General features: G+C 56.3%; 1 protein-coding gene across 1 annotated transcript; it reads left to right on the top strand.

Annotated features, from left to right (window-relative positions):
* The first annotated feature begins 253 nt into the window (after nt 1-253).
* Nucleotides 254-25,152, top strand: GLIS2 (GLIS family zinc finger 2). The gene is made up of 7 exons (XM_033167319.1): nt 254-313; nt 19,921-20,164; nt 20,311-20,492; nt 21,922-22,098; nt 22,205-22,338; nt 23,064-23,182; nt 24,258-25,152. Exons 2-7 carry the CDS (start codon nt 19,996-19,998, stop codon nt 25,025-25,027), a joined length of 1,551 nt encoding a protein of 516 aa, XP_033023210.1. The 5' UTR covers nt 254-313; nt 19,921-19,995; the 3' UTR covers nt 25,028-25,152.
* The last annotated feature ends 64 nt before the right edge of the window (nt 25,153-25,216 follow it).

Genomic DNA, 25,216 nt, shown 5'->3' with positions numbered 1-25,216 from the left:
CTCGCTCCGCAGCCTCCGCCTCGCCCCCCGCCCGCTCCCCGGCGCCGCCTCCCTCCCCTTCCCCGCCTCCCCAGGCGCAGATGTGGCGCTGCCGCGGCCCGCCCCGTCGGTGCCGGTGGGGGTGGCCGAAGCAGACGCCGGGCAGATCGCCTCCCGGAGGAGGAGGAGGAGGAGGTCGCTGCTCCCGCCGGTGAGATCCCGCGCAGGGGAGCCGGGCGCGGACAAGACCAGGCCGGGGACCCCCAGCCCGACCCGCGCAGCGCCGCCGAGGGCGCGCACAAAGCCGCTTCCAGACGCCCCCGGCCGGGCCAAGGTAAGAAGGCGGCGAGCGGGTGAGGAACGGGAGGCAGAATTCGGTCCCTGCGGAGGGTTTGGCAGCTCAGGGGCCCCCACCACCCCGTGACCCTTCCGAAGAGGGGGTGACGAGGGTCCCCGGCGCTGGCAAAGGGACGGGGCGGGGGAGAGATGCGCGCCCGGCGGAGCGCTTGCTTCTCCCTTGGCGCTATTGTCCTTCTCGTCCACCCCCCCCCCCCGGTGTATTTGATCCGCAACCGAGTGAGCTGCAGGGCGGCGGCGGCGTCCTCTCTCCTCTTTTTCTTCTTCTCCCCCACCCTACATCCTCCGCCCTCCCCCGACGTCGCTGGGGGTCTCTGCACCATCCGGCGGGGGTAGGAGGAAGATATGCGAGGAATGCCAAGCGAGCTAGCGGGGGCACCTTCCTGCGCGGAGCGAACAGGCACCGAGCCCAGGGAGGGAGGGAGGGAAGCGGGGGGGGGGGAGAGCTGCCTCGCGTGAACCTGCCCTTCGATCCCCCCTTACAGTCAAATATTAAAGAGAGGCAGAGTTAAGGAACGAAGACCTGCGGAAAGAGAGCAGAGCCGGATGGCAAAGCCACCAGGGGGCCTCTGAGGATGTGCAGAGCGCGCTCCTCCGTCGGCAGAGACCTGGGGCAGGACTAGCAGGCCAGAGGATGCCTTGGACAGGTAGTCCTCCCACCAGCACTTCTTTGTTTAGACAGGAGCCAGCGCCAAGCTGCCAGGATGAGTCCCCCAGCTGGCAGGCTGTAGTGGAGATTCCTGCATTGCAGGAGACCCTGGGGGCCCTTCCAACTTGATGCGGCTGGGATTCTAAGCCTCTTTTGTCAAGGGATGGAGCAGTCTGGCGGCTGCAGTGGGTGTTTGGGCCTGTGTCCTGCCTCGCAGAGCTTCACCGGTGGTACTCCCACCCCAAGGTCAGACAGCCCTGATCTGGGGCGGCCGTGGTGATGGTGTCACTTGAGACAGGGCCCTGGGGACCCACTCCCCATGTTTCTCTGCCACTGGGCCTCCCCCCACACCACAGGGGCTTTCCAGAAGCATGGAAAGACAGGTCAGCTGCTTGGCATGCAGAAGGTCTCTGGCTTACTGCCCACTGGCACCCCCAGACAGGCTTGGAAATGACCCTTCCCAGGGAGCCCGCTGCTGCCAGTCAGCGCCTGCATGACTGAGGTCGATGCGCCGTTGTTCCGATTCTAGATTCTAGAGCAGATCCTTAAGCAAACGGTCTGTGAGCACCTAGAAAGGAACGCTGTGATCACTAAAAGTCAGCATGGGTTTCTGAAAAATAAGTCATGTCAGACCAATCTGATCTCATTTTTTGACAGAATTACAAGCCTGGTAGATGAAGGGAACGCTGTGGATGTAGCCTATCTTGATTTCAGCAAGGCCTTTGACAAGGTGCCCCATGATATTCTTGTAAAGAAGCTGGTAAAATGCGGGCTAGACAATGCTACCATTCAGTGGATTTGTAACTGGCTGACTGACCGAACCCAAAGGGTGCTCATGAATGGCTCCTCTTCATCCTGGAGAGAAGTGACTAGTGGGGTGCCACAGGGTTCTGTCTTGGGCCTTAGTCTTATTCAACATCTTCATCAATGACTTGGATGATGGGCTTGAGGGCATCCTGATCAAGTTTGCAGATGACACCAAATTGGGAGGGGTGGCTAATACCCCAGAGGACAGGATCACACTTCAAAATGACCTTAACAGATTAGAGAACTGGGCCAGAGCAAACAAGATGAATTTTAACAGGGAGAAATGTAAAGTACTACACTTGGGCAAAAAAAATGAAAGGCACAAATACAGGATGGGGGACACCTGGCTTGAGAGCAGTACATGTGAAAAGGATCTAGGAGTCTTGGTAGACCATAAACTTGACATGAGTCAACAGTGTGATGCAGCAGCTAAAAAAGCCAATGCAATTCTGGGCTGCATCAATAGGAGTATAGCATCTAGATCAAGGGAAGTAATAGTACCACTGTATTCCGCTCTGGTCAGACCTCACCTGGAATACTGCGTCCAGTTCTGGGCACCACAGTTCAAGAAGGATACTGACAAGCTGGAAGGTGTCCAGAGGAGGGCAACCAAAATGGTCAAAGGCCTGGAAACGGCTTAGGGAGCTGGGTATGTTTAGCCTGGAGAAGAGAAGGTTAAGGGGGGATATGATAGCCATGTTCAAATATATAAAAGGATGTCATATGGAGGAGGGAGAAAGGTTGTTTTCTGCTGCTCCAGAGAAGCGGACACGGGGCAATGGATTCAAACTACAAGAAAGAAGATTCCACCTAAACATTAGGAAGAACTTCCTGACAGTGAGAGCTGTTGGACAGTGGAATTTGCTGCCAAGGAGTGTGGTGGAGTCTCCTTCTTTGGAGGTCTTTAAGCGGAGGCTTGACAGCCATCTGTCAGGAATGCTTTGATGGTGTTTCCTGCTTGGCAGGGGGTTGGACTGGATGGCCCTTGGGGTCTCTTCCAACTCTAGGATTCTAGGATTGCTTGCCATGGAGGCCGCATTTGTCTGGGGCGGTGCACGAAGTGGCATGTGGTGTGGACCCCCCTGCTCTGACATTGCTGACAATAAGGAGCACAGAGGAATTGGGGCCTTGGAGAGGCTTCGCTCCTTGCTCAGCAGCAAAGGTGTCTTCATGGACCTTGCAAGATCTCGGTACACGTTTGGTTTTGAAGCCCTGCTTGACGGAACTGCAGTTTTGTATATATATATTTTTAGGGGGTACACTTCAAAAATTGGAATAGGGCAAAGGGCACTTGGGAGTCCCTGCCTGGCCCCCCACCTTTGGGCACAGCCTGGCAGACAAATAGCCTGGGTTAAGAATGATGCCACTGCCTAGGTTGGCTGCCAGGGGGCGCTGTGGCCTCAGAGGTGCCCTCCGTGTCTAGAGGGCTTATCTCAAGCTGGGGATCTGCCCTCCTGCTTGACCTCCCCACTGGGATGGGGGGCAATTCTCCTGTTGGCAGGTACCTCTCCTCTGCCCTCCTTCACCTGAGGAGCAGCAGCAGCAGAAAGTGATTTTCCAGTGTCTTTGCTCTACAAGGAGCTCCTGCACTGGGTGTGAGTCGGGGGGGGGGGGGCTCTTCCATGCCTAGCCTGATACTTGCGTGTGTTTTCCTCCTGGCCTCCATGTCTTCATCTCTCTCAGATCCAGGCCAAGAGTTTCATATTCCCGTCCCCAAAAGGGACCCCCCAGCTTCCTCTCCATCATTGCTGTCAGTTTGTTGCTTGTGGAGTCTGGCTCTTGGGATGTGGATATTAGGATTCCCTCTGGAAACCTCGGATTTTGCTTTGAACTTTGAACTCAACCCTGTTTCGATTCAGCCCTCCTGAACTGGCTCTGCCCACTCGCCTACGCTGCCTGCTTGCTTCTGGTCTTTCAGTCCCCACCAGACCTGAGAGAGGAGCCCCCTGCCCCACAGATCTGGCCCCCTGCTTGCCAGTCCCGTCCTTGCTGAAGGCCAAAGCTGGCCAGAGTCGGCCACAAGGCAGAGAGGAGCCAGGAGGTGGGCATGTGAAGAAGGCGGCCATGCGCTGGCATGCGCTGGGTTGGCCAGAGGGGAGGTGGGGGGAAGAAGAGGAGGAGGACGAGAATCCCAGCTGGCCATTCTTGGGTCTGGGGTGGTCCATTTAGCTTCCTGAGCAATATAATAAATGAGTTAAATTTGTAAAAATGCTGAACACATTTTTGTTTAGACAAGCCCGCCCCGAATGCGGGTGTGTTTTTAGTTTATTCCTGGTTTTAATGTTGTGAGTGTTCTAATTGGTTTTTTCCCCTGACGATCTTATTGTTCTGTTCTTTTCGTAAACTCCTTTCAACGTTTTATTTTTTTTAACACTCAAGCGGTATATACATTTTCTTAAATCGAGTAAATATCCTCCCTCGAGGACGTTTCGAAAGAGGAAGAGGCGCTGTTTCAAGCCAGCGGCAGTCACCGCATCCCACTGCAGCCAACCTGGAAGCAAGTGAAGCCAGGGCACGGATCCATTTCCCCAGAGATCCCAAGCCCAAGCCTTATTGGACCTGGAGGCTGAGAAATCCTTGCCTTCTGGGTTCTCTTCTCAGCCAGAGCTCATACTCCCGGATGCCCTGACTGCCTTGCAACTGACTTTTCCCTCCCTAAATGCAAGAGCTGCTCCCAGAGGCTTTGGCCCCAGAGGTCCCCTCTGTGCCTTTCCTGTAGCTCTTCCTGGCCCCGTTCAGGGACACCCAGTGGACCTGCGCTCCCTCCTCCAAACATGGCTGCACCAACGGGCTATCCTGTGTTATGGGGAGGACCCACCCAGATGGGGTCCCTTTCCAACTGCAGGGAAACTGGAGCTGAGCCCTCCTGGGGGGGCTCCCCCAACGGGTGGGTGAGGTGGCCATAGAGCACCATCTGCCACCAGGGCTCTGCGTCGGATAGGAGATGTGTCCTATTTTGCATTTGTGCCAAAGGGCTGTGCAAGAGGGGGATTTTGTGGGCAGGGGTGCCCAGGGACTTCCCAAGCTGGGAAACTGGGTCTTTTTCTGGTGAAAAATCGTAGTTCTTTTTGAGCATTAGAATTCTCTGGGTGCATGTATTAAATTTAAAAGAGCGTGTTTGTAGTCTTCATGGTGTAGAAAGACTTGCAAATGTAGTAACTGTGTATCTGAAGAAGTGTGCATGCACACGAAAGCTTATACCCGGAACAAACTTAGTTGGTCTCTAAGGTGCTACTGGACAATTTTTTAATTTATTTCAAATGTAGAAGCAGTTGCTTGCAGACTAGAAAAGAACCATGGAGGCAGAGGCAGGACTTGCGCATTCAGTTGCACACAGGCGCCTGGCCAGGCAAGTGGGCAGATTTCGATTGCAGTCCCTGCAGTCTTTGCCCTCTCCGGGCTGGCAGATGCCCTGCGAGGCAGAAGACTTTGCCTAGCCACCAAGGCCTCAGGAGAACCTGGCTGCAGCTGGAGGATCAGGCCAAACGGGACCCACCTGGAGAGCTCAGTCAGTTGAGCATGAGCCAGTGGCGTAGGAAGGGGGCGGGTCGCCCCAGGTTCCACCCTGGAGGGGGTGATACTCTGGGCGCCCCCCTGGTGCGACACCCAAGCCAGCCCCACGGGTGCCCGGTAAAAAGCCACGCTTGGCGGCGGGGCTTGGAAACTTGCTCAGTGCGCACTTTGCTATTTCCACCTTGGGCAGAGGTGAGGGGCGGGCTTCTCTTGGGCCGCTGACGCCCCTCCCTGGCTCTCCTCCGCTCCGTAGTGTGCATGCGCAGTGTCGCTACGCATGCGTCAAATGTATTGACGTATGCGTCGTACGTAGCGATGTTGCACATGCGCGCTAAGGAGTGACTGCCCCCGGGTTTGCCGCCCCGGGTGCAGAAGAGGCTTCTTCCGCCCCTGGCATGAGCCTCTCGGGATCTGGGGTTTGAGCCCCACGTTGGGTGAACGATTCCAGCATTGCAGGGGGTTGGGCTAGATGACCCTTGGGGTCCCTTTCAACGCTACAAGTCTGTGATTCTCATGGTGGCCAACCAGGCACCCTAAAGGGAAGCCCGCAAGCAGGATCCGAGCACAAGAGCAACTCTCCCCTCTTGTGGTTTCCAGCAACTGGGCGCACATTCGGAACAAATTTCAGGAACCAAAAAGTTGCATTGAAAAATACGAGTATCGAGCAGTCTTGCTCCAAAACGGCAACCAAGCATTCTATTTTGGTGACTGTAACCCTGCTTTAAGGAGCTATTTGGGGCCTAGCTTATATCTCTGAGTTTCTAACCTGCCTCCCAGAGAACAGGACACTGGTCTAGCTGGGCCCCCAGAGCTTGATCCAGCAGCAGCCAGGTGCTTCTGACTTTCATATGTTTGAAAGAGCCCACTTATTCATTGATTCATGTACTGCATTTATACCCCACCTCCAAGAATACAATCAAAGAATTGTTCGAAGGGACCCCAAAGACCATCTAGCCCAACCCCCTGCAAGGCAGGGATATGCAGCTGTCCCGTATGTGGATAGATGCTAGTAATGGAACAATAAAACTGGCAGGATCTTTGCAAAGCTAAGCAGGGTCAGGTATGGTTTCAGATTGGATGGGGGACGGTGTGTTGAGTTCCCTGCATCACAGGGGGTTGGACTAGATGGCCCCTGGGGTTCCTTCTAACTCTACCATTCGGGGATTCAGAAAATCTACAACCTTGGCCCCTGGGAGGGAAGTTAGTCTGAGAATCAGCGACTGCCTCCCCACACCCCCGCAGGTCACACCCGGTGAGCTTCATGACTGAGTGGGGAGATTCAAACCCTAGTCTCTCCCAGGTCCTAGTCTGACACTCCAACCACTACACCACACTCCCCTTGCCTAGCCCTGCCCTTCCTCATCACAAACCCCACTCCACCCGACAGCAGAAGCCCCTCCAGGAGGCTTTGCTCAGACGGCCCCCAGGGCCTGTCCCTGCGCTCAGTCCTTAGCTCAGGAGCCAGTTCCTGCTTGACAACCAGGCCCACCCAGAACCCTCCAGAATTTTCAGAGGCCTGCTGAAGACATTCCAGACCTGAAGACGGGGCCTTTGTGTGAGCAGACCAGACCCAAGCAGAACAGGCTACTATCCTGCAAACTAGTGCAGAAGACCCAGCAGGACCTGGACCTTGGCTTTTCACGTGGATCAGAGAAGCTGGCAAAGGAAAATTCATCTTCTGACAACAGGTATAATGGGACACCCAGGGGAGTGAAAGGCACCTTCCTGAGTCTGAAGCCTGGAACGTACGTGGGAAGGGTTGGGGTCAGCCGCTGAGCAACTGTTTGCATGCAGAAGGCCCCAGGGGCAACTCCCGACGGCATTTCTAGGTGGCACCGGGAAGAGGTCCTGCTCCAAACCCAGGACAACTATACCAGCGGTGGCCAACTCCCAAGAGACTGCGATCTACTCATAGAGTTAAAAACTGGCAGTGATCTACCCCCTTTTTGTGGGTTCAGGTCAACATTGTTGAGCTTTTTTTTAGGAAGCAAAGCCCTGTTTTTGGTGGGTCGGGTCATTTTAGGGGTGGAGGGCAAAGATGTTTTCTTTGGGGGGAGCCACTGATCTACCAGTGATCTATCACAGACATCCAGTGATCTACCAGTAGATCACGATCTACCTGTTGGACATGCCTGAACTATACCATAAAGAGAGGTGGTTATTGTTATTTATTAAAATCACATCCTGCCCTTCGTCTGAAGATTGCAAGGTGCTTTACAACATAAAAACACAAACTACCGTACATAACATGACAACAAGATACAAAACCAAACCAAACAGACCCAACTATTATCCCTGTTATACTCATACAAATTTGCAGCCGTATACGAAACACCAAGGGACAACTAGGGATCACAATTTAAAGAATCAGTTTCAACGCAGTCTTTCGCAAGTTGTTGACTGGTTCTCTCATTCCTCTGGGCAAAAGGAATTCTGGTTCGTAGCATCTGCTGTTATTTGGGATTCTGTAGGTGGTTGCAAATTCTGGAGAGCCAGCGAGGCCCAGCCTGCGCTTGGTGGGCTGGAGGTGGCCTCTATTTTTATCCCGAATCTCTTTGCAGCCAGTTCTTCAAAGTGCCGCCTCGGCCTCCTCCTCTGCTCTGTCCTGGCCAGACTATGCCTCTTGGCTCTTGCCCTGGTCCATTTGGGATCTGCCCCTCCCTGAGGCTCTTCCCACCCTCTACCCTTTATCCACAGACCTCTCAAGGCAGGGCAGAGCCAGCCCACAGCTGCTTGGCCACGCTGCATCCCCCTCCCTGGCATGGCATGCTGACCCCAGCTGGCCACTTGCCACCTGCTGCAGCTGGCCAGACAGGTGCTGTTCTCCTGGCACCAACACACACCCTTTAGGCTGTGTGCCCCTCGCAGGGACAAGGGACAAACAAGCAACACCACATCTCTGCAGCTCAAGAGTCCTCCATCAGTGCTAGTTGCCAAACGGCCCCTGAAAGCTAAGTTGCGGTTGCCCACAGTGGTCTATTCACCAGGGGGTGGACTGGATTACCCTCGGGGTCCCTTCCAACGCTGCAATTTCACAATTCTATGATTCCAACTACGTTGCTTGACTGTAGCTTGCTCTTAGAACAACGCACCTGTCTCAGGATGAAACACACACCGTGGAAATGGAAATTGTTTTATTAACTATGGACTAAAGCAGAGGTTTTTAAACTGTGGTTGCCAACCTAAGTACCACTCTATGCAGTTGCAATTGGACCCACATTAGTAGCAAGATGTGCCTGGCTAATTTATAACACTGGACTCCAGCCTTGATGGCTGTGCAGCTGGCGGGGGGTGGCGATGTCAGAAATGACAGCCTCTCCCTGCACAGCTCTCATCCAGGCCAAGCTAGGGGCCAGAAGGAGTCGTGTCCCCCACCCCAGCAACCTGTGGTTTTGGCCAAGACACTTGCAACTCCCTTGAGGTCACATTTAAGGGCTTTGCATAAGATCAATGAACTGGAGAGTTGGAAGAAGAAGAAGAGGAGTTTGGATTTGATACCCCGCTTTATCACTACCCGATGGAGTCTCAAAGCAGCTCACAATCTCCTTTTCCGTTCCTCCCCCACAACAAACACTCTGTGGGGTGAGCGGGGCTGAGAGACTTCAAAGAAGTGTGACTAACCCAAGGTCACCCAGCAGCTGCATGTGGAGGAGCGGGGACGCGAACCCGGTTCACCAGATTACAAGTCCACCGCTCTTAACCACTACACCACACTGGCTCCCCCAGGGTCCAACCCCCTGCAATGCTGAAATCTCAGCTAAAGCACCTATGACAGATGGCCATCCAATCTCTAGGAAGGTTTCTTGGGAATCCCCCTTGCAAGGAAAGGAGCTGTCCTAAAAGGCAGGTCACACCAGATGTCAAGAAGATAAACTGTACAACTTTTAGAAGACACCTGAAGGGAGCCTGTTCTATGGAAGTCTTTTAATGTCTAACGTTTTGTGGTGTTTTTGTATTTTGCTGGAACCCCAGTCAGATGAGCGGCATATAAATAATACAATTATTGTGATTATTATTAAGTAAGTCGATCCATCCTTGACAGGTCAAGCAGGGCTCCAAGGCAAGCTGGACCCTCCTCTCTCCCGACCCAGAGGCTGGGCTGCTCCCCAGGGCGGAGGAGGGGGGAGCAGTTTGTGAGTGACAAGGAGCTTTTGCCTGGCTGAAAGCAGGTCCTCCTGGGCCTCCCTCCCCCCCTCCCTGCAGCCGGGGCCCTTGGGAGACGAGCCAAAGTTCACAAAGAGGAAGGAAGAGGGCAACGCCCACAAGACAGCCCAGCTGTTCCCAAGGAGACATTGGTGTCGGACAGATGTTGGCGATGTGGGCTGGGCTGCTGCAAGGCCCTTCAAAGAGCAGCCTAGGACGATGGCCGGAGGTTGGCTCTGCTCAGGTCAGGACCCATCTTGGAGGCTGCTCTTCCTGCCCGCCTTGCCCGGGCACCTGCCCTCACTGGCACCTCCGCCCTGATCTTCCTCTGCTTCATCCAAGCAGCAGCAGCGGCCTCTGCCACCTCAGCACACAGCCAGAGAGTGAGAGAGAGAGAGAGAGAGAGAGAGAGAGAGCGCAGCAGGCCAGCCTCCTCTCTGGATGCAAGACGTGCTGAGAAGGAGCCAGTGGTATCCCGAGCATTCCACCTGGGCAGCTGCCAAGGCGAGGCTGCCAGGCCCCAGGCTGTCTGCAGAGCCGCAGCTGTGATGCAAAGCCAGCCAGGAATTGGGGGGGGGGAGAGGGAGGGAGGGAGGGAGGGAGGGAGGGAGAGGGAGTGGCGGAGGAGGAGGAGGAGGAGGAGGAGGAGGAGGAGGTCATGGGGACAAGGATGGAACTTTTGCCCTGGTGCGCTGGGAGAAACTGCCAGCAGGAAGGCCGTTCTGCATAAATGGATGGCTACAGAAACAGGAGGAGGAAGAAGATGGGGAAGGGGAGAGGAAGGTGGTCCAGGGAGCCCAGCCACCCTGGGAATATCTCTCCAGGGATCCCTGCGGAAGCACAGGGCATCCATTTGCGCCGGAGCTCAAAGAGAGGAGCCAGGGACCCAAAACAGCCACCCAGGGCATATTCCATCAAGGGGGGGGGCAGGTGCATTGGCATGAAGGAGGGTGCAGCGGATGCCCTTTGCTGGAGGGTTTCGACCCCCATTAAAGGGCTCCAGCTCCCCCCTTTTCCACCGTCTTCCCCAAGGGCACCCTTTGGATTTCCTTCTCCGTCAGGAGCCAAAGGCCACCTCGGGTAAAAGACACAGCTCTGATCTGCTTCCTGCAGTGCTGGGTGAGCGGCAGAGGCTGTTGGCTCAGAGCAGAGCGTCCTGGGTTCAAATCCCACCTTGGTCACCAAGCGCAAAGGTTCGGCCAGTCACCAGCTCTCAGCCTGAGCTTCCTCACGGAGCTGTTGTGAGGATAAAATTGGAGCGGAGGGGGAAGCGACCCTCTGTGCTGCCTTTCCTGCTCCCCCCTTGGAGCAAAGGCAAGAGGGAAACGGCCAACACCCCCAAGACAGAGACACTCGGGGGTCATCCCAGGAAGCCCAAGGCTGATAGGCTCAGCACAGGCAAAAGGAAGGAGGACTTTTCCACACAGCACAGAGTGGAACTGGGGAACTCTCTCACACAGGAGGCAGCAAAGGCTCCCAACTTGGGTGGCTTTGAAAGAGGACTGGGCAGATTCCTGGAGGAGGAGGAGGAGGAGGAGGAGGAGGAGGAGGAGGAGGAGGAGGAGGAGAGGGCTACTAGCCAGGAGGGCTACTGCGTCCAAGTGAAGATGCCCGGATGCCTGACGTCTCCACCATCTGGAGGTTCCTGCCTGGGGATCCTCGGATCTGGACTGTTTTCACACATCAACAGTGCATCCTGTTGAATTATACCTGTAATATTTTATCTGCATGATCAGAACAAATTTCAGGAACCAAGCTGTTTGGGCCCAAAATGGCAACTAGACATTCCGTTTTGGCGACTGTAACACTGGTTTAAGGAGCCATTTGGCGGCCAGCTTATGTATCCGAGTTTCTGACACTGCTTGCTGCCTCCAGAGTGCCATTGTGGTGTAGTGGTTAAGAGCGGTAGACTTGTAATCTGGTGAACCGGGTTCGCGTCTCCACTCCTCCACATGCAGCTGCTGGGTGACCTTGGGCCAGTCACACTTCTCTGAAGTCTCTCAGCCCCACTCACCTCACAGAGTGTTTGTTGTGGGGGAGGAAGGGAAAGGAGAATGTTAGCCGCTTTGAGACTCCTTCGGGTAGTGATAAAGTGGGATATCAAATCCAAACTCCTCTTCTCCTCCTTGCTTGCAGCTCTCAGCAAACGGCATTCGGAAGCCAACTTTTTCTTTGCTGGGCAAGGTTGGCAGCCCATCTGCCACAAAGGAAGCTCAGCCTGGCCTCACGCTGTGTGTGTCACATAATGGTGCCCCCCAGGTAGATGCCACCCCAACGAGGACCAGCTGGTGGGAGGGCCAGGGGGTGCCTTCATCTCGGAAGGGGCACCAGTAAGAGGTCAGGCACGAGGTCTGAGAACCACCGGGCTGGCGGAGACCCAGAGAGCATCCAGGAAGTTGCACCAGTGCTCTTCCTTGTGTGTGTGGGGGGGGGGAAGCTCCCCTGCCTGCTCTCTTGGAGGAGATTCGCACTCGCCACAGGCGAGGGAGAAAGAAAGGATTGTGTTCTTTGGCAGAGCAGAACCTCCTGGCAGCTCCCCGACCACATCCATCTCTTGCCTGGCTGCGATTGATATGAGTCAGGACAGGATGGAAGTGGCTTGAAGGGGGGGGGGAGGGATGGAGAGCAGGGTGTGTTGGGTCTGTTCATCAGGCCCATTTCCTGTTGCAGTCTGGGGGGGGGGTGGCTGCAGGAGGAAGGGCAGCCCTGAGCATCAAAAAGCCTCCCATCCAGAGCCCCTAGCTGTCTCCCAGGCAGGCACTGACCCAACAACCCAGTCCCTGGAGCAATGAGGGGAAAGGCCGAGAGGAGCTCATGTCTGGGAGGATGTGGGTCCTTCTGGGTCAAGGAGAGCGTTCCAGCCTCTGTCTGGAGAAGGAGGGGCAGCTGCCGGCCAGCACCGGAGGGGCGTTGTCGCCCTTGTGCGCAGCTGCAGAGATGGAGGCAGCTTCCCGTTTTTCACAGGCCAGGAACCTCTCCTCCTCCTCCTTCTCCTCCTCCCCTCCTTTGGCCCCAGGGTGGGGGCTGCCTGCGCCCCCCCCCGGAAGTCGAGAGAGGTGGCCCTCACCCTTCCAGTTCCTCTGGATTCCAGGCTGGGAGGTTTGTTCCCAGGAATGTTGTGCTGGGGGCCAGTTTGGTTTGGCAGCCTCTGCTTCCAAGGCTTTGCATCCAGAGTGCCCCACCCCAGCTGGCTCCCTGGAGCCGCTCAGGAATCCACTGGCTTTGGGTGGGGGCGGGCAGGGGCGGCTGGGAGACTCGGGGCTTGCTTCGCACCTCAGTGGCAGCTGCACCCTGGCTCATTCCTGAGACTCTCTGCCCAGCTCCTGCCCGGCCCCATGGAGGCTCCAGAATCAGAGGCAGGTGTGGGTCCCTCTCACGAACCCATAACCCTCCCTCTCTGTCCTCCCCCTTGCAATGGGGGAACCGGTAAGGACACCTCTGAGAGTCTCTGGGGCTGCCAGCTCTCCTTCCCCAGCAAACAGCCTTGTGGAAATGGGGGGGCACTCTCAGACCCCCCTGGTGACCTGCCAGCTGTGGGAGCCCTCCTCCCTGCTTGGCTCTTCTGGGGAGGGAGGTGTGAGGGGATTGGCCCCCTAAGGGCTTGATCCCCAGCTGAACTTTGTTCCCCTGTGTGGGGCACAGGCCACAATCCCTTTGAATTGCGGGTGGGCGGAGAAATCGAGAGTAACTGGAGGGTGCTGGAACTGGCTCCTGAGCTAAGGACTGAGCGCAGGGACAGGCCCTGGGGGCCGTCTCAGCAAAGCCTCCTGGAGGGGCTTCTGCTGTCGGGTGGAGTGGGGTTTGTGATGAGGAAGGGCAGGGCTAGGCAAGGGGAGTGTGGTGTAGTGGTTGGAGTGCCAGACTAGGACCTGGGAGAGACTAGGGTTTGAATCTCCCCACACAGTCATGAAGCTCACCGGGTGTGACCTGCGGGGGGGGGGGGAGGCAGGGAGGCAGTCGCTGATTCTCAGACTAACTTCCCTCCCAGGGGCCAAGGTTGTAGATTTTCTGAATCCCCGAATGGTAGAGTTAGAAGGAACCCCAGGGGCCATCTAGTCCAACCCCCTGTGATGCAGGGAACTCAACACACCGTCCCCCCATCTACTCTGAGTAGGACCTGGTGGGACACAGACCCAGGTGGGGGAGAATTAGGTGTCTGGGGGGGGGGCTCCCAACTGCTTTTCTGCTTTACGTAACAAGGGAAACTGAGCTAAACTGGCTCTCCGTCTCTCGCTCTGTGTAGAGGAATTGTTTTCACTTGGGCTTGTTTTTTCTGGCCCGAGCTGCCCTGGGGCGTTTTCGAGAGAGGCTGAGGAGGAGAAATGTCCCCATATCAAATAAATAAGTAACTGTGGCCGGAGGAAAGGGTCCCAGAGGCTTCCTGTGGCCAGCGGAGCTCTGACCTGTCTTGGGAAGAGGCGAGTCTCCAGCTCTCCGCTCTTGGGGGGAATGCAGGGATAGCCCTGCCAAGGAGCCAGGCGGGGTGCTCCTTGCCCTGGGGACCCCTTCTTATTTCAAGCACAGCCTTGCTGTCCCCCAGCCTGTTTCCAGGAGGGGTCAGTGAGGGGCACCCTGGGGGGGGGGTCTGCTGCTGCTAATGATGTAGTGGGGGTGGGAGTCTTCTTATAGGGCCTGCAGCCGCCTGGGCCTCTGCCAAGGAGAGCCTGCAGGATCCTGCCTCCCTCCCTTGGCTGCATGCAATTAAGCAGGGAAGTGGAGCAGCCTTGGGGGAGAGGGGAGAGGGGGCGCCCCCCTCCCCTCTCCTTGCTGCAGCAGCTCTCCACCCACTTCCGCCCTCTGCCTCCTTTCTGATGGATTCCTGTTGCAGCTGTGCGACCCCTGGAGCTGACACATGGCAGGGAGGGAGAGGAAAGGCCTCTTCCGGCTGGGAGGTGAGCCACCACGCTTGGCCCCAGCCAGCCAGAGCTGCCTCCTGCCAGCTGCTCCTTCCAGGCAGAGCCCAGTCCCCAGCAGGCCCCTCTTGGGTGGGGAGCAGGGGGAGGGAGGGTCCCTGGGACGATGACACCCACACCTCTAACAGTCGTGGAGAATGCTGGGAACTGTAGTTTGCTAAGGGCACGGAGATACAGCCAACACCACCCCATTAGTTCCCAGCACTCTTCCTTACTGTCAAAGTAGCGTAGTACTGCTTTAAGCTTACAGAGTCATAGAATCAAGTTGGAAGGGAAACCCAAAGGGTCATCCAGTCCAACCCCCTGCAATGCAGGAATCTCAGGTAAAGCATCCAGGACAGGTGGGCATCCCACCTCTGCTTAGAAACTTCCAAGGAAGGAGCCCACTGTTTCCTAAGGGAGTCTGCTCCACTTAGTCGAAAGCTCCTCCCTTGCCTCTTGAAGCCACTGGTTCGAGTCCTACCCTCCAGAGCAGGAGAAAACAAGCTTGCTCCATCTTCAGATATTTGAAAGTGGCTCTCATGTCCCCTCTCAGTCTCCTCTTTTCATAGAATCCTAGAATCCTAGAGTTGGAAGAGACCACAAGGGCCATCCAGTCCAACCCCCTGCCAAGCAGGAAACACCATCAAAGCATTCCTGACAGATGGCTGTCAAGCCTCCGCTTCAAGACCTCCAAAGAAGGAGACTCCACCACACTCCTTGGCAGCAAATTCTCCGAATCTCAAGACTCCCCCCCCCATCCCCTCCATGGGTCCTATTGTCAACATTTTCAACTGCATATTATTGCATACTCTATATTTTATATCCATCCATATTATCCATCATATTTGTTACATTACAAGTGAAATTAAAATCCTGCTAATGTTTCCATCTGCTTACAGTGTTCTCCTAAGTAACTTATAAACTTCTCCCATTTTTTTTGAAGTTTTTGTACTCTTGGTTCCTGAAAAGGGGAAACTAGTTTTGCTACGCTTTATTTATTTATTTCATGAAGTTTACATAAAACAATAAAGCTGTGGGTTGTTGTTGTTGTTTTAAAAAAAATACTTTGAAACCTACTGAATCGGATTAAAATTCACACCAGCATTTCTAAGTACCTGGGCTTATCTAAACAAGAATGTTTTCAGCAGGCGCTGAAAAGCGTACAGCATATCAATCAGCAGGGAGTTCCAAAGTGCAGGTGCCTCCACACTAAGTGAAGGGGTTGTTACAATTGTGAAACTGGTACATGGCACCTGTAGCCAATTCTGCCAATCAAAATAAAATAAAAATAATTCCTTCCAGTAGCACCTTAGAGACCAACTAAGTTTGTTCTTGGTATGAGCTTTCATGTGCATGCACACTTCTTCAGATACCGAAAGCTCATACCAAGAACAAACTTAGTTGGTCTCTAAGGTGCTACTGGAAGGAATTTTTTATTTTATTTTGTTTTGACTATGGCAGACCAACACGGCTACCTACCTGTAACTGCCAATCAAAGCAGTCTAGTGGCCATCTATGGGTTAGCAGGCATGGCCAAGCTTGGCCTTCCAGATGTTTTGGGACTACAATTCCCATCATCCATGACCACTGGTCCTGTTAGCTAGGGATGATGGGAGTTGTAGTCCCAAAACATCTAGAGGGCCAAATTTGGCCATGCCTGGAAGTGATCTCACAGGGTAAACTGGTCCCAAGTTGTTAAGAGCTTTATATACTTGAACCTGGCAGCTCCTGGGCCCTTGCAGGGTGGGCCCAGAGGGAAGGTCCCTGCCCCAAGGTGCTTCCCATCCGCAGAACCCCATGGAGGGCATGGGGAGGGCAACTTGCACTCCTTCAGCTCAGCTGGGTTGCTGGCAGCTGGCGGAAGGGCTCAGCCTCAGAGCAAGGGTCCATCTCCTCCCTGGGAGGTTGTGACGCAGAGGTGGGTTGGCCATCTGTCATGGGTGCTGTAGTTGCAGGAGGTTGGACTAGATGACTCTTGGAGAACCCTTCCAGCTACCATTCTAGGATTCTATCATGTCAGAAGGTGATGACCTCTCCTTCCATGGTGGTTTGTAAGCAGAGGTTGGATGGCCACCAGTCAGGGACCCTTGAGCTGAGATTCCTTCACTGCAGGGAGTTCATAGAATCCTAGAATAGCGGTAATTGACCCTCGGGTGTCCTTTCCAAGATTCTATGCCATTTTAAAGTGTGGTGTCTTTTCGGGGGGCAGTTACTGGGTTGTTATAATTTTGATTATCTATTTTGTGGTTTTATATTTTGATTTTATTTTGTGAACCGCTCTGAGGGCAGTATATTATTATTATTATTATTATTATTATTATTATTATTATTATTATTATTATTATTAATGTCTCAGCCCAGAAGTGTGCTGACTCCGCCGCCGACGGCGCTTTTGTTTCGACAGTCCGGCTACGGGGGCGTGGGGGGGGCAGGGTGCGCTTTCATGCAGCCGCCTCGGACCTCCCAGCGCGCCGGTGGGTCGCCCCCACACACGGAGGCCGTCGGGGGCCCCTCTGCCTCGCAGGCGTCGGCCCGGCGGGGGCTCCTGCCTGGGCCTGCCCCCCCCCCGTGCTCCGGCTCCGCGGGAGGCGCTGCCGCATTCCTGCGCGTCTGAGCCGCTGCCGCCTGCCGTGGCCCGGTGCCAGCCAGGCAGGGAGGGCAGGAGGCGGCCTCCGCCACCCGGGGCGGGCGAGGGAGCAGGTGCCACCTGGAGCTTGCCGGAGAGGGGAAGGCTCCGGCTCCCGGCCCCACCACCCCCAGCGACCCTCCGATGGCCGCCTTGGCTTCCTTGCGCTCGTTGCCCGCGCGCCCCGTCGCGTCCTGCTCCTCCATTCATGCGCCAGGCCGGCTCTTGGCAGCGGCAGTGGCCGGGAGTTCCCGGGCTGCCTGGGAAGGCAGGCGGGGCCGGAGCCGAAGGAAAACAGACCGAGCCGCAGCCCTGCCCAGCCCGTCGCAGGGCACTTGGCAGCCGGGCCAGCGAGCCTGGCGGGACGCCCCGTCGAGGCAGAGGCAGCTTGGGGTTACGCAGGGCGTGGGGACCCCGCGGCTTGGTGCCTGGGAAAAGACGAGGCAGGCGGGCGCCCCTGAGCATACGCAGAGTGCCTTGACCCAACGCCCCGCGGGGCGGGGGGCCTGGACGTGGGCTCAGTTTGTTCCAGGAGCTGCGAGGAAGATGCACCGCGCCAGGTCTTGAGCAAGCCGCCCGAGCTGAGTCTCCCCTCTCCTCCGGTTGTCCCGTCGGGCAAGGAACGGGCGGGGCGGGGCCCCACAAATCCTGGGGGGTCTGGAGGGCGGTTTCCTTCTTGCTACTTCCCTCCCTTTCCCCTCTGGGTGGGCGTCCCCCAAAAGCGCGTCCCTCTGGCCAAGTTGCTGGAGAAGGCAGGAAGGCTGGTGACTTCTCTGGAATTGGGGCCCCGATGCCTAGGGAGGGGCAGGGAAACTGGCAGGCAAACGCCGCCACCCCCATGTTCTCGCAGATTCTGCTCCTGGGACCTTCAGGGCAGCCTCCATCCCTGCGAAAAGAGGAGGCAGCAGCGGCCCCCCCCCCCAGCATCCCAGATGAGTTTTAGCCCTGTGTCCCCAGTGAGGAAGGTCTCCTGGGCAGTGTCAGTAGAAGGATCTGGACTAAGCCAGGGGTGGAGACATGTGTGGACCTCCCAGTGTTTGGACTCCCAGGGAATCAGATGATTAATCAATTGATAAATGGACTTAATGTGATTTTGTGGAATTGGGGTGTATATTGGAGCCTCAATTGAATGGAAATAACTTGCCTTCATGAATACTGTGTCCAGTTCTGGGCACCACAGTTCAAGAAGGATACTGACAAGCTGGAACATGTCCAGAGGAGGGCAACCAAAATGGTCCAAGGCCTGGAAACGATGCCTTAGGAGGAACGGCTTAGGGAGCTAGGTATGTTTAGCCTGGAGAAGAGAAGGTTAAGGGGTGATATGATAGCCATGTTCAAATATATAAAAGGATGTCATATAGAGGAGAGTGAAAGGTTGTTTTCTGCTGCTCCAGAGAAGTGGACACGGGGCAATGGATTCAGACTACAAGAAAGAAGATTCCACCTAAACATTAGGAAGAACTTCCTGACAGTAAGAGCTGTTCATTTGCTGCCAAGGAGTGTGGTGGAGTCTCTTTCTTTGGAGGTCTTTAAGCGGAGGCTTGACAGCCATCTGTCAGGAATGCTTTGATGGTGTTTCCTGCTTGGCAGGGGGTTGGACTGGATGGCCCTTGGGGTCTCTTCCGATTCTAGGATTCTATAGGAATGCTTTGGTGGTGTTTCCTGCTTGGCAGGGGGTTGGACTGGATGACCCTTGGGGTCTCTTCCGACTCTAGGATTCTAGGATTCTATTCTATGATTCTAAGCAGTAGTCTTCCACCAGGGCTACTGGGGCACATTCCTCTCAATAAGAATGTCAAGTTTTGTTTTTTGTTTGTTTGTTTAAAGACCCCCCCCTCCCCAAATTGCCACACTCTTCCCTGCCCCACATACAATTTATACTCCCATGAATTTACAGAGGGGGTATCCTCTGGACCACCCAGCCCAAAAGCATAACTGTGGCTACAGGTGTGGAGGCCTGTTGGGGGCCGGGGTGGGGGGGACCACATAAGAATTGGGCTGGAAAATATTTTTCCCAATTTTTCAGTCCCCCCAATTTTTCAGAAAATAATTGATCCCTGCCCCCAGTGAGGAGATAGTGGCACTGTGCATATGTGTAATGACACACTTTCCTATATAAGTGCTATACAAGTCCTATTGCGATGAAAACGGCCAGGTTAAAAATTACCAGTCACCCATGAGTGTAGCATTTCTTATTTAATTTGAAACCTGTGGTTCTAATTGAAATGGATATTGAAGGCAAGAGACAGCAAGTGTGAGTGGATAAACTGTTATAGGGAAATTGGGTGGGAGGGGCCGAGATACCCCCACCCCCACCCTTGCCCCACCAGTAAACAATTTGCGTGGCAGGTTACCAGTGGGGTGGGCTCTGGCTGTGTCTGCTGAAAGTCCCAGGCAGGATGTGGACGCAAATGGCCCCCCTTTGCCCTGCCCAGGTGAGCAGCTGGCAGGACGTCTCCAGACCAGAAGGAGGCACCCATCACATCTCCCGGTGCCCGCACGGGACAGAAACACTCCGGTTGTGCCAAGTTCTTTGTGCAGACATTTTTTAAAGACCTCGGAGGGAAGGAAGAAGCGAAGTTTGGGGCCTTGAGCAAGACAAGGAAGGCAGCCTCCCTTGTGACTCTTTGATCTGCCAGCCTGGAGGGGAGGGGCAGAGCGACTTTGTTCTCTGCTGGTGGCAGCCTTGGGGAGCCCTGTGACCAATGCCCTTCTTGCCAGCCTTTCCTGAAGCAGCTGCTGCCGCCTGCTGGCCAGTTCTGGGGAGCCACAAACCCTTGTAAGGGCTTTAAAAAATCCACTGAGAGTCCATTCGGCATGTTTCCTTTCCTGATGTCCAGCGGGACCGTCCTGTAGTGCAACTGCTGGCACAGGGCGGAGACTGAGGCCTGATCCAGAGTGGTGCAGCTGCTCCAGCTTCTCTCTCTCTCTCTCTTGCTCTCATATACCAGGTTGAGGAGCCCCTCAAGACATCCTCCTCCCCACTCCCCAATTGACAAGAGTGGCCTTCTCCCCGGCCATTCGCCATGCATTCCCTCGACGAGCCGCTGGACCTCAAGCTGAGCATCTCCAAGCTCCAGGCGGCACAAGCAAAGGGCGACCAGACCCTGGGCAGCTCCAGGCCCCGATCCTTCCGCCAGGACTACCGGGTCCGTGAGGACAGCAGCCCCGACTCGCCTCATTCCCCACTTGACGGTGAGTGGCCGAGGGGTGGGCTTAGCGGGTGGGTGGGGGGCAAATGCGAAGGGGGGAGGGTTCCTGCTGGAGTCATGGAACTGTGGGGTAGGGCAGGGGAAAGGTGGGGGGCGCTTCTTCATTGCATCTCCCCCCCTCCTTTGCAGGCCTCCAGTTGCACTCCAAATGCCACGACAAGAGGGACACCCGCTTCTCCTCCACCCCCACCATCGACCTGAGCCTTTCTCCTCCTCCTCCTCCCGGCTTGGACTCCCCCGGCGGGGGCCGTGCCTCGCTCTCCCCCGACAGGCAGAGCGGCGGGGAGTTGGTGAGCTCCTCCGCCCTGCGGGTGAGTTGCTGGGGGCAGAGGAGATTGCTGCGCAAGGGGTGTGGGTGGCAGCGGAGAGGCGAAGGGGCTGTGGCAGCTGAATGGCAACTCTCAAGGACCGGACCCTGCGAAACTCCAGCCCACGGGGAGGAAGCCAGACTCTGGCTGAGCTGGGAGGGCAGGGGGTTGGGCTAGATGGCCCATGGGGTCCCTTCCAACTCTACAGTTCTATGGGTCTCCTACAGGGGCACGTGGCAGGTGGGGTATAGATGGGGAGAGGGAGCCTCCTGTCTTGCCCATCTCTGCCATTCCTTGCCAAAATAGGAACCTGCAACCTGTCACGTAAAGTAATAGTTGTTATATTTATATTTATGTATGTAAGTTTATATGCCACTCATCTGACTGGGTTGCCTCAGCCATTCTGGGCAGCTTCTAACCAATTAAAACACCAAACACAGTAAAGCACCCAACACTAAAAACTTCCCTAAACAGTTACAGGTGGGTAGCCGTGTTGGTCTGCCATAGTCAAAACAAAATCAAAAATTCTTTCCAGTAGCACCTTAGAGACCAACTGAGTTTGTTCTTGGTATGAGCTTTCGTGTGCATGCACACTTCTTCAGACGTCTTCTAAAATCCAGATAGTTGTTTATTTCCTTGGCATCTGGTGGGAGGGCGTTCCACAGGGTGGGCGCCACCACCGAGAAGGCCCTCTGCCTGGTTCCCTGTAACCTCACTTCTTGCAGTGGGGGAACTGCCAGAAGCCCCCTCGGATCTGGGCCTCAGTGTCCGGGCAGAACGATGGGGGGGGGGTGGAGATGCTCCTTCAGATATACTGGGCCTTTGAGGCCGTTTAGGGCTTTAAAGGTCAGCACCAACACTTTGAATTGTGCTCGGAAACGTACCGGGAAATGTAGGTCTTTCAGGACCGGTGTTATATGGTCCCTGCGGCCTCTCCCAGTCACCAGTCTAGCTGCTGCATTCTGGATTAATTGTAGTTTCTGGGTCACCTTCAAAGGTAGCCCCACGTAGAGCACATTGCAGTAGTCCAAGCGGGAGATAAGCAGAGCATGCACCACTCTGGCAAGACAGTCTGTGGGCAGGGAGGGTCTCAGCCTGCGTACCAGATGGAGCTGGTGGACAGCTGCCCTGGACACAGAATTGACCTGCGCCTCCATGGACAGCTGTGAGTGCAAAATGACTCCCAGGCTGCACACTTGGTCCTGGAGGGGCACAGTTGCCCCATTCAGGACCAGGGAGTCCCCCACACCCACCCGCCCCGTCCCCCCAAAACAGTACTTCTGTCTTGTCAAGATTCCTCCTCAATCCATTGACTGCCATGCCAGGATTCCCAAGCTTCGTGAGCCAGACCATCAAGCCCTCTGCATTGCCAGAAAAATGCAGGGGGCATTTCTATTCCTTTCCAACCACCCCTCTTTCTCTGTCCCCCCAGGACCTCCAGTCCCTGCGCTACATCGATGGCCTCCGCAGCTCCTTCCAGTTCTTCCTGCCCCTCAACTCGGGGGGTGCCTTGCACCTGCCTGCCTCAGCCTTCCTGGGGGCCCCCAAAGAGAAGCGCCTCTCCCCAGAGATGCCCCTCCAGAAGCAGCTGGTGTGCCGGTGGTCAAAGGTGAGCAGTGCCTTTGGGGTGAGGGCTCCTCTTCCTCCAGGGCCCTGCTGGTCTCTGTTGAGAGGCTGAAGCCCACCCCTCCCTCCTCTGCTTCTTCCTTCTCCAGTGCAACCAGCCCTTTGACCTGCTGCAAGACCTCGTGGACCACGTCAACGACTTCCACGTGAAGCCCGAGAAGGACGCCGGCTACTGCTGCCACTGGGAGGGCTGTGCCCGCCACGGAAGGGGCTTCAATGCCAGGTAAGCCAACTGCTCACTGCCCAGGCGTCCGAGAAGTGGGAGAGGCCCCTGGCCCTCCCTCAAGGGGCTTGCAGGCTTCCCAGGGGCCATGCGCACCAGGCAGAGGAGCGAGGCTGAGAGCAGCATCTCCCTCGTAGAGCTGTGCTGAGCAGACTTCCAGGCAGCTTCTGGAACTGCTGGCCGTGGGTGCGAGTTGCAGGCTGACAGCGCCTCAGATGGGCACCACGTTGGCTACCCGTGGCTCAGAAGAGGGAGGGGGGCAGCAAAATCCCTCGTTTGAGCTCCCCAAATTCGCTTGGCTTGCGCAGAGCCCAAGGCTCTTGATTCCTTGAGACGTCTCTTGTGCTTTAAGAGAACTTGCAAGAACTTGGTTGGCATGGGGGTGGGGGTGGGAAGCCCTTTATTAACCCCGTGGTTCTTGGGTGGTGGGTCCCCAGGGCCATCTTGGTTTGGGGCCTCCTGCTTGGAGGATACGCTCTCTCTCTCTCTTCTCCCCTCTGGCAGCCCTCTGGCTGTGGGGAGGGTGACGGAGCCTCAGGAGGGGCCAAGCAGGGAGTGGGGGGCTTGGAGCCCCCTCCCCGCCTTGTTTGGCTCTGGACTCACCCCAGCAGTCTGCAGCGCCAACAGTCAGGGGTGAGCATGGCAGCCGCAGGTTCTTTGCCCCCGTCGAAAGCACTCTGGGAAGAAGTCTCTGCTCTCCTTCACCTCCTTCCGTCCCTCCCCAGGTACAAGATGCTGATCCACATCCGCACGCACACCAATGAAAAGCCCCACCGCTGCCCCACCTGCAACAAGAGCTTCTCTCGGCTGGAAAACCTGAAGATCCACAACCGCTCCCACACAGGTGAGTCTGGAGGCCAGGGAGGTTGGGCAGACTTTTGCAAGCCCCTCTGGCGGAGTCCAGGTGTCCCTTCTGAGCAGAGCAGCTGCCTTGCAGGGGACACGATGGATGGCAAAGACGATTGGGCAAGTTCACGGAGGAGGAGACGGCTATGGAAGACTATGCTTCTGAATATCGGTTGCTGGAAGCCACAGGAGGGGAGAGTTGCTCTCGTGCTCGGATCCTGATTGCTGGCATCCCACAGACATCTGGGTAGCCGCTGGGAGAAGAGCAATCTTCTCACGTTCCTTTGGAATCCTAGAACTGAAGCATGGGGAGGGACCCCCAGAGTCATCTAGCCCAGCCTCCTCCAATGCAGAATTATGCTGCTAAAGCTCTGGTGCCCTGACTTCCAAGTCTCCCTGCCCACTTTCCTTGGGGGAATCTGAAATGCTGGTGGCTGTCCACTGGAGCCTGCCATCTATAGTTTGGAGTGTGCCACAGTTTGGAGCAGAGCTTTCCAGACTTTTAATGTTGGTGACACGCTTTGTAGATGTGCATCATTTCGCAGTTGTTTTACAGTCAAACCTCGGTTCTCGTACGGCTCCATTTTGGAACGTTTCGGCTCCCGAACGCCAAAAACCCGGAAGTAAATGCTCCGGTTTGCAAACGTTTTTTGGAACCCAAACAGCTGAGTACAATAAGCTCTTGCAACCAATCAGAAGCTGTGTCTCGGAAGTCGAAGGAGCTTCCGGAACTGATCATGTTTGGCACCTGAGGTTTGACTGTACTAGAAAAGGTTAAACTAACCAGCCCCGGCAGGAGCGTTGGTGGGACACACCTGCACACTGCAGCCAACACACTAACGTGTTGCGACACACAGTTTGGAAAGCTCCTGTTTAGGGTGCCTTCTGGGCCAGCTCCTTGCGATCTATTGAAGGATGAAGGGGGCACCAAACAGTGGGGTTGCCAGGCTCCACCCTGGCACCTGGGCACCTTCACCTGTTCTCCAGAGGCCAATAGCAGGTGCAAATGTCAATCGCTGGTTTCGAGGAAGCCTTTCCCTTAACGCCTTGCGTGTCCCTTCCTCCCCCCGCAGGCGAGAAGCCCTACATCTGCCCCTACGAAGGCTGCAGCAAGCGCTACTCCAACTCGAGCGACCGCTTCAAGCACACCCGCACGCACTACGTGGACAAGCCCTACTACTGCAAGATGCCCGGCTGCCACAAGCGCTACACAGACCCCAGCTCCTTGCGCAAGCACATCAAGGCCCACGGCCACTTCATCTCGCACGAGCAGCAGGAGCTGCTGCAGCTGCAGCCGGCCCCCAAGCCCTCCCTGGCGGCCCCCGCGGACGTGCCTTACCTCAACGGGGCGCAGATCATCATCCCCAACCCCGCCGCCCTCTTCGGCAGCCACGGCCTGCCCCTCCCGCTGGCGCCCGCCCCACTGGACCTCAGCGCCCTGGCCTGCGGGGGGCTGGCCGGCCTCCACAGCCCTGTCCTGGCACCCCTCAACCTGGCCAAGAACCCGCTCCTTGCCTCACCCTTCGCTGCCAGCAGCCTGGGGCTGCCCGTCGTCTCCTTGCTGGCAGGGGCCGCCTCCGCCAAGGCCCTGCCCGAGAGGAGCGTGGCCCGGCCCAGCAAAGGCGGTGGGGGCGGGCAGGGGCCGCCGCAGAGCTGCAAGGAAGCCAGCGGGAGGACTGAACGGGGCCGGGCGGGCGCAGAGGGCCTCTCGCTGCTGCCTGCAGGGGGCGCCCTGGACCTCTCCACCGGCATGAACTCGGCGGGCAGCTCAGACGGCCTGCCCCCCGGTTGGGTGGTCATCCCCACAGGTTCCATGTTGCTGAAGCAAGCCGTGGTGAACTGAAGGGGGATGGGGTGGGGGGAATCTGGGACCGGCCATGGCCAGCGGAGGACCCCAGGCAGCCCTGGAAGAGCTTCTGGCCTGTGCCGAAAGGTGCCCCCCTCTCTTCCCCCCCACCAGACACGCCCACCCCATCTCTCCCCCCCCCACCCCGCTATGGCTGCTGTGGCTGGACCCCCCCCCCCTCGGCTT

Source organism: Lacerta agilis, chromosome 13 (assembly GCF_009819535.1).
Source record: "Lacerta agilis isolate rLacAgi1 chromosome 13, rLacAgi1.pri, whole genome shotgun sequence".
NCBI lineage: Eukaryota > Metazoa > Chordata > Lepidosauria > Squamata > Lacertidae > Lacerta > Lacerta agilis.
This window is presented reverse-complemented; position numbering and strand designations above follow the sequence as displayed.